Here is an 8,761-nt window from a genome sequence, read left to right on the forward strand (position 1 = left end):
ATATCTTCTCATTGGGGAGGCCAAAATTACAGTAAAAGCAATGACTATAACTGATCATCAAGTGCATTACAACCCAGGTGTTGATTCCCAGCGAGTGCTAAAGGAATAATGAGCTGTTAATCCTTATATCCAGTGTGCTAGCCAATTGTACAACTAAACAGTTCCTCTGTTACCCTATAAAAAGACCAACAGCCACAGATTATGGCACATGTTACGCTGTAAATTCCTACAATATTCCCTCAACCTGAGCTCTATGACTCTTCACTAACCCTTAACCCTTTGTAAAGCACGCTCTGTTGAATAAATTCAACATAATTGAACGACTCCATAAGCATAAAAAGTGGACGCAGATGTGGTGATATTTATGATTATGTGATGTCCGGATGTTTGAGTGTTGGTGCTTGCACACGCCTCTTTGAGACTCACACTTCATATAGTGAAAGCAGGAAACATTACGCTGTAGCACCAATTAATCCATGAGTAATATCACTCAGACACACTCAGAAGAGATGTGACGAATCAAATTTTGAAATGCCCCGCTGGTCCATCACTGGTATGGTTTTTACTGTACAACTGCTTACATATTCGCAACTGCCTTGAACCAATAATTGAGAGGAAGTTCTTTAGAAGTTGATCCAGTTAATTAAATTGAATATAATAGGTCGTCCAGTAAATCTGGTGAGCTCTATTTATCTAATTTTTTTCAGTCTTCTGAGTCTTCCAGCGTATTACATAGTGTTCCTTCTAGCTTGTCCCCGGAATCTTCTTCAAGACCTCCATTGCCATATTCCCTCGTAACTCCTTCAAGGTCTCTGCTGTCAATCATATCTTCTCATATAAGACATATTTAGCTTTGTCTACAACCTTCTTTATCTATAAAGAGAATAACATTACCAAGAAAGTCGCTGTTTCTCTTGATGTCGTCACATCTGGGCATGCCTTTATCAGCCTTCTCATTATACGCTCGTGTGGGTGTACTAACTGCGGCACGGAAAGGTTGATAACGGGTATCACTACCGTTACCACCATATATAACTTTCTTGTGTCTTACATGATACAGTGTCCAATCTGATACGCTGCTCACTATAGTACATTGCGATAAGGATGTCTTCCTTGAGACGGCTTTTTATGTTAGTATTTTAATTAACACCACTGTCTCTGGTTTTCAATCCAACCACATAATATATATTCAGATATATGCAGATATAGGTTGTTTTAGAAGATGGTTCTTATTCGTGTTACATCTGAAGTGAAATTTTGTAGTTATGAGTCGTGTGTGAAACCTGCTGTTACTGATAGTCACCAAGGCAGCACTGCTTCCGATGAATACACGTGAAATCTGTACAGAAAGTAGTGTTACAACGGACCTTGGTGTAGTGATGAGCAGTGCTCACATACTCTCTGAAAGTAGCTTCACATTTCCTTTGGACATTCGTAACAAAGTTAATACTGCTAGTCGAGCAGTTGTAACAGGCTCTCACGGAACACTTGTACCATCTGATGAAGACTAATGGGCATTAGGAAAATCCACATCCAAAAATATTTCCTACTGAGATGTCACCATAATGAGTTGTGCTTGGAAATATTTCATTGAAGAGAAGTGATCTATTTACAAGTTTGCAAAGTGCTGTTCAACAACTTGATCTCCCCATACTGCCTTGATTACATCCCAAAAGGTATCAACGTATATCAATGAAATTCCTAATTTATCCTTGACAAGCCTTTCGGGCTCGTCCGAATCGTTGTTGACCAATTCCATAAGCTTCACATCATCGTTGTAGAAACCTTCGATGACATCACGACGATTAGACTTTGGAACCAAAACTGTCTTAATACCGTATTGGGAAGCACCTAACAGTTTTTCAGAAACACCGCCAATAGGTAAGACTTTACCACGAAGAGTAATCTCACCAGTCATGGCAATGTCAGAAGGAACTTGACGTTGTAGAGCCACTGATAACAGCGCTAAAGTGATAGTAATACCAGCAGATGGACCATCCTTAGAAATACCTCCCATTGGAACGTGGAGGTGTAATTCAGAGTTGTTGAAGTTGGAAAGCGTTTCAGAAGTTGTGCCACTAATCAGGTTACGAGCAATTATTGATTTGATGAATGAAATTCCAATCTTGATCGACTCTGTGAGGGTCTCCCCGAGACGACCTGTGAGAACAGTACGTGGAGAACTTTGATCCTTGGCATTGGTTGGAATCGAGATCACCTCAAAGACTAACACGCCTCCAGAACCATCAGAATTATAACTCAATCCATTAACAACACCATAGCTTGCTGAAAACTTAGGTTTATCGAGTAAATCCTTGAAAATTGGATGTGATGGCAATCCTAAATATTTCACAAGCTCTGTCTCCTTAACAAAGTTATCATAAGAAGCTTCATTTTCAACATACTCAACAGCTTTGCCACGGCAAATGGCACCAATTTTACGTTCCAAATTTCTCACACCTGCTTCTCTTACGTATTGAGAAACAACGGTTTTCCAGATCTCGTCGTTTAGAACAACATCGCCCGGATGCAATCCATTGGCTTTGATCTGTTTAGGCAGTAAATACTTGGCACCGATGTTACACTTCTCTTCCATAGTATAACCGGATATTTCGATGATTTCAGTTCTATCTCTCAATGGTGCACTTATAGTGGCAAGCTCATTCGCAGTGCATAAAAACAAGACGTTACTCAAATCAATTGGGAATCCCAAATAGTGATCTGTGAAATTCACATTCTGTTCAGGGTCCAAAACTTCCAATAAAGCAGCAGCAGGATCTCCACTGACTCTTCCTCCGCTGTTAGTTCCACCACTCACTTTGTCAATCTCGTCAAGAAGGATAACTGGATTCATGGAGCCAGCCTTACGCAATGCACTAACAATAACACCAGGCATGGAACCCACGTAGGTTCTTCTATGACCACGAATTTCTGATTCGTCACGGACACCACCTAGTGATATTCTTTGGAATTTGCGTCCCAGTGTGGTTGCTATTGATTTGGCTAAAGAAGTCTTACCAACACCTGGTGGTCCAACAAACAGTAATATAGGTGCCTTCGAACCTTGATGTCTCTTTTTCAGCAGTTGTGGTTGTGGTTGTTCGTGTGCAGTTGATTCATCCTCGTGTCCCAGCACTAGTTGGCCCTCATTCGAATCTGGTGTAGATGAAGATGATTTCAACTTTTCCTGTCTGTCTTGTAGCTTCAATACAGAGAGAAATTGCAAAAGACGTTTTTTCACGTGGTAAAGACCATAATGATCATCGTCCAATTGTTGTGCTGCTTTAGCAATATCTGTCTCTTCGAAGTTCACGTATTGGCCAAATGGGATATCTAAGACAACATCAAAATAAGTTCTTAACACTTGGTACTCAGAGTGTTGAGGTGGCATCTTTTGAAGTCTTCTGAAATCCTTCATCAAGAGTTTTACGCCATCTGGGTTAACGTCAGATGGTATTTTTTCCAAGAACCGACCAATGATCTTTATATCTTCGTTTTCGTCACTTCCATCTTGATTTCCGGAACTTCTTGGAAGCGCTGCTGACGAACGTGATGACTTTGGTTTCATCAAGTCTAGAGACAACTTGATAGACTTCAACTGGTTTGAGATGATTTTGGATTTTTCAGCATCTGAAGCCGATGAATAAAACTTTTCGACATAATCCACTGATCCATCTAATGCCTTGAACACATTTTCAAACTCTTCAATAATGACAAAGAATGATTCAACTCTCTCGAATGGATCAACCTTTGAGAGAAAAGTCAATTTGGAGATTGGGAGGATGGCCACTGTTAGATCCAACAATCTTAAAAAGTTCTCTGATCTCTTCTGTTCACTATAATCTGCCATCTGAGTGTTGAAACTCTCAATGAGTGATCTCAACTTTGGTGCACTTGTCTTGTAATCGGCAGAGAACTGGATGTTTAATGCATTCCCGAGTGGGGATAATGTAAGGGCAAACGACTTGGAAGGCGATTGCGCAGTATCTGAAGATACAAACAATTCCAAAAATGAATCAATTCTGGAGAATAGATGCAGCGCCCTATCATTGAACGAGGCAATCTGTTCGTTTAAGAATGCTTCTCCAAGTTCAACCTTGTTCGAATATGCAAGAATGTCAAGCTCCACTGGCATCGCACCATTTTCAATCTCCTTACCGAGTGGTAATTCGCCTCTAGCGAGCGCTTGGAACGTGATGACAAAGTTCTTTGGATCGTTAGCGATTCCAACAATTCTAGAGACGGTACAAACGTTGCCCCCATCCTGCGGAACAAGTCCAATCAACAACCAATCATAAGCGGATTCGTTGGTGTGTACACCGTTCAGAAATTTTCTCAGTTCACGACCGCCGTCGATGGCCTCCCTCGAGATGGCTGGTATCTCTTGGAGCTGTTTCTGCCTCTCCTCGGCAATGCTAAACACACTCTTCTTCAACGATGAGAGCAACACATTGTTGATTTTCTCGTTCCCGCGGAAGAACTGGATAACCGTCAAGGCATCCATCTGATCAAAAGTCACCCTGTACAAGATCCCAGGGAGTAGCACAGTACTCGTCGTGGAGAGACGATATACCGGTAGCTTCACGCTAGCGCTGTTGTTATAGTTCCTCTTCCTAGCTATTGGAATCCCCATTTGTCGCTGTTTGTTGTTGTTTTGATTAGCCGCTGAGGATGGAAAGGAAGGGAAAAGGGGAAAGTTTGAGAGAAAGTTCTAGATTGATTTGTGTCTTTTGTGTCTGTGTTGATGGGGTGTGTGGGTTTGTGGAGGTGTAATTTTTTGCCGCTGGGAGGAATCCCCGATAAGGAAAAAATATCTGGTCCGTGGGGTTTGGGGGAGAGGAGAGAATTTGCGCAAATTGCAATGCTAGGATAAAGCGTTGTGTTACGATATTGGGAAAGTTGGTGCGGATTTCGCCAACTTGTGTTTCTGTACGCCAAAATGGCACAATAGCAGAGGGGAAAATAACGTCAAAAGTAACGTTAGCCTGTACATAGATAGACAACTATACACACATCACATATACACTAATTCAGCAGTTAGATGTACGTATAAGGCTCAATACAGGCATATGGTGACAACACGAGCTCACGATATCCTCTTACAGTATCATTATGTCTTTTCTGCTCCTCTCTCTGTCTATGATTCACTTGCTGTGCTTGTGCTTTGCCTAGACTGTAAACCCTTGGAGAACCATCTCTAAACGTATCTTTTGTTGGTGACTTTACCCTTTCAATTGAGGTTTCAAAACATCCTTGAGCCTCCTTATTCTTTGATGATCTTCTCCAATGGAAAATGCTGTAAATAAATTTCCATATTCTTCCACGTCTCCTTTTGCAGCGATGGCATTCGCTAGCACAGGCAGCATTGTCACTGCTCATGTAATCCCTCGAAGATTCAATTTTAGAGCTTGAAGTCTCTAAAGGATGAGTAGGGGTCTTTTGTCGTTCATTAAGCACGGGAAACCTTCCATCAACGTGCGTATCGTCACTTGAATTTGCATAGTACATATCTAACCTTCTGCGACAATTCTCCCAGCGCGTTCTCCATTCAACAACCCTTTTCCTATCCTCTTTATACCTGGAGAGTGATTCTCCATTAGAACTCTTCAAAGAAGGTAAACCTCTTTCTGATTCTGAAAATTTCACATCAGGTAAGTCATCAGCATCGCTCGTGGAATCGGAATCTGTACTGGAATAAACGTTAAAGACACTTATTATATCCTGGTACCCTTCACCGACATCTCCATCCATAATCATGTTCTATGTTTCAATAGGTATCAGTTGTCCCAGAGTTCAACGTATATTCATTGAATTGGAGGGTCATTATAATGATTTTTATAATTACATCGATTTGCAAAGTCTGAAATACCATTCACATCTCGAAGATACTTTCTTTGAAAATGCTCTCATTGCTGTTTCTAGCTCGAGCAACTGCATTGCTTCATAAAGTTGACTGCATCCACTTCATTTTGCAACCATTTGGTTTCCAAATCTTTGAGCTTGTTGCCCCATTTCTCTGGATTATATGGATAACTGCTCATCAACAGCAATTTTTCCAACCGGCCATATTCTTCACCACGGCTGTCTTCAACCTCACTGATGACTTCCTCCAGCATCCAATTTCTTGGTATAAATAAAGGATTATGAGCCTGAGCAATATTTCTACGTTGTTCCTGCGTTATACCTTCTCTAGACAATCTTTCTTTGTAGCTCTCCAACCATTTAGTGATTAAATCCTCGGCCTCTTTGTTTCTTTCAACGTCAACCTTATCCTGTGGATGTGCATACCTCTCATGAACATCCTTTGAAAGGAATATCAAATGATCATCGAGATTGGACAGCTGTAGTTTGATAAAGAATTGGTTATAATCAACTTGAGTCTTGTACAAAACATCCAACAGTTGGGCAAATAATTCGTTATCTCCATCCATAACAGACTTCAATCCAAGTCTTAAGGACATGAGTCTGTTGTAGTTGTCCATGAAGGTTTCCTTGTACTCATTACTGGCAAGATATATAATACTCTCTGCCCTTTTCAGCACATCCGGACCTTGATCCTCTCTGACACCATGCTCCACGAAGAACTCATCGTCAACCAAATCTGGTCCAGCACCTATTAACTCAACTAAACTTTCCGCCAACCTCGTCAAGTTCCACCAAACTATGCTCGGTTGGTTTTCATATGAGTAACGTAGTTGTACATCATCATGGTTTGGAGTGTACTTTGGGTTAAACTTATCCAAGAAGCTAAATGGACCAAAGTCCATGGATAATCCAATTGCTGAAGTGTTGTCTGTGTTTAGAACCCCATTAAGGAACCCATAAACTTGCCAATAAGCCACTACTTTGGCATTGAGACGAACAATTTGTCTATACATCTGATCATATCTCGATGAATCCAGTATATCAATGACATTTTCATCCGGTCCTCCACCTTCTGTCACATCGCTGTACTTATCCTCTTTGTACCTATTGGCACTGAACTCTGGCAGTTCCTTCAATACCTTGGTGATGGTATAGTCGCATAGCTCCCTCAGTCCATTTCTATCTTTACGATACCTGTAAAGGTCGAAGGTACCTAATCGTAGCCAGGACTCTGCAAATCTTGAAACCACTGCACATTGTTCCGCATAATTCCTCTGTGCTAATGTCCCTGGTAATAGAGATAAGGATAACGCTCTTGTGGTTGGAACTCCAATACCATTCAATGCCTCTGACATAATGAATTCCCTGATGCTTGATCTAACAACAGCTTTACCATCGGCAAATCTTGAGAATGCAGTCTTACCGGCACCTTTCAACTGCAGCTCGAACCGCTCACCACTTTCAGTTTCAAGATCAAACAGGTTGACAACACGACCATCACCTAGCTGGCCTGCGAACTGACCGAATTGGAACCCAGCATACGCCTGTGCATAGGGGAATATCCTATCGTCATAATAGAACGACTCACCAGATAACAGCTCTTCGCCAAACTCATCGAGCTTGAGGTTCAAGTCTTCCAATGCCCTAGGAGATGCCAACAGGAAGCGATGATTCTTTCTCTTGGTTGGCACTGTGTATTGAAAGGCACCAGACTTCAGAATCCTAGGAGTGTTGAACTTTGCGACCCTATCCAACTCATTCTCGCCGTGATACTCTGCAATTGCAGCCTGAACTGTTGGTAGCACCGGCTCAGCGCTCAAGCTTGTTGCAAAGACCGAAGGTCTGATCAGCGTCTTCAGAGTGGATTTCATAGCCATGTGACCTGGCTTCATCTCACTTGTCATTCAATGGCTTCGAACTACTGAATACGAAGGGTAAACAGTCTCCTGTTCTTCATTGCCCTTCCCCATCCGTTGGACGGTTATGTGGCGTAGCAATGTTCGATTACATCATCACAATACAGTTGCTTATGTAATCAGGTGGAGTCAGCAGGGTAATGTTTGGGAATTGTTTGATTATGTAATATATTACATAATCTTCAACACACGCGTATTTCTCCGTCTTCAACCCCCTCCCCACCCCGCCCTCAAAGTTGTTCCACAGTCTCAGCATTCAATTTATTCGTGGGGTGATATCCATGTACCTAATGTATATAGCCTGCCAATTATATAAGCGTCGTTCGGTAGCTCTGTGAGAAACGAGAGACCAACGGGGCTTAGGAAGCCATGTCCCCCTTTTTTTTCTTTTTATGAAACTGTTGTCCACTTCCTTGCTATGCGAGTTTCACCTTATTCCCTTCAAGATTGTTCACAGCCTTTTGATCCCGGCTGCCTTTTTTATACACGGTGGTCAAAATGAGTTGAAGACTAACGCAAGATCTAAGGTTTTAAAGAGTATCAGTTGTCAATGTAACACGTGTTAAAAGCATCAATTGGTCCTCGAAGGTGTCTGGGTCTGCCAATTCCGTTGAAGAGGATCTCGTTCTTCGCGCACCACACATTTTGCGGTATAACGTGTCCCTTGGGCGAGAGCTTATGTGTTCTCTTGCATTGAGGCACGTCAACCACGTTATTCCACGTCCATAAGTTGTGTTCCCAAACATGGGGATTAATTTATGAGCGAAATATTCTGGAAATTAGGGAGGGGTGCCGGTACGGTTAGTCTGGGTATAAAAGAACGTGGTGAGCCACATGTTCAATTGTTTTCTCTATTCCGTTTTCTTCCTTTCTAGCATAGTTTTATACGACTGCGATTAGTAACTAGTAACTACAACAATGGGTTTGTTTGACAAGATTAAGAGCAAGGCTCACGACGAGATCAACAACAGATTGCACCA

General features: G+C 41.8%; 4 protein-coding genes across 4 annotated transcripts; 1 reads left to right on the forward strand and 3 right to left on the reverse strand.

Annotated features, from left to right (window-relative positions):
* The first annotated feature begins 1,156 nt into the window (after positions 1-1,156).
* On the forward strand, positions 1,157-1,673 carry CYBJADRAFT_167827 (uncharacterized protein). The gene is given in 3 exon segments (XM_020215090.1): positions 1,157-1,288; positions 1,308-1,455; positions 1,507-1,673. 3 exon segments carry the CDS (start codon positions 1,223-1,225, stop codon positions 1,509-1,511), a joined length of 219 nt encoding a protein of 72 aa, XP_020070265.1. The 5' UTR covers positions 1,157-1,222; the 3' UTR covers positions 1,512-1,673.
* On the reverse strand, positions 1,157-4,633 carry CYBJADRAFT_151236 (P-loop containing nucleoside triphosphate hydrolase protein; the record flags this gene model as incomplete). The annotated part of the gene is made up of 2 exons (XM_020213360.1): positions 1,157-4,334; positions 4,437-4,633. 2 exons carry the CDS (start codon positions 4,631-4,633, stop codon positions 1,610-1,612), a joined length of 2,922 nt encoding a protein of 973 aa, XP_020070264.1. The 3' UTR covers positions 1,157-1,609.
* A 34-nt stretch (positions 4,634-4,667) lies between these two features.
* On the reverse strand, positions 4,668-5,837 carry CYBJADRAFT_91018 (uncharacterized protein). Its single transcript, XM_020218004.1, has one exon. The coding sequence runs from the start codon at positions 5,755-5,757 to the stop codon at positions 5,038-5,040; it is 720 nt and encodes a 239-aa protein (XP_020070266.1). The 5' UTR covers positions 5,758-5,837; the 3' UTR covers positions 4,668-5,037.
* Positions 5,838-5,918: 81 nt separating this feature from the next.
* On the reverse strand, positions 5,919-7,601 carry FMP40 (Fmp40p; the record flags this gene model as incomplete). Its single annotated transcript, XM_020212047.2, has 1 exon — positions 5,919-7,601. A coding segment is annotated over one exon (1,683 nt), but the record flags the coding sequence as incomplete, so codon positions are not given.
* Positions 7,602-8,761: the final 1,160 nt, after the last annotated feature.

Source organism: Cyberlindnera jadinii (genome assembly GCF_001661405.1).
Source record: "Cyberlindnera jadinii NRRL Y-1542 unplaced genomic scaffold CYBJAscaffold_7, whole genome shotgun sequence".
In the NCBI taxonomy this organism is placed as follows: Eukaryota; Fungi; Ascomycota; class Saccharomycetes; order Phaffomycetales; family Wickerhamomycetaceae; genus Williopsis; species Williopsis jadinii.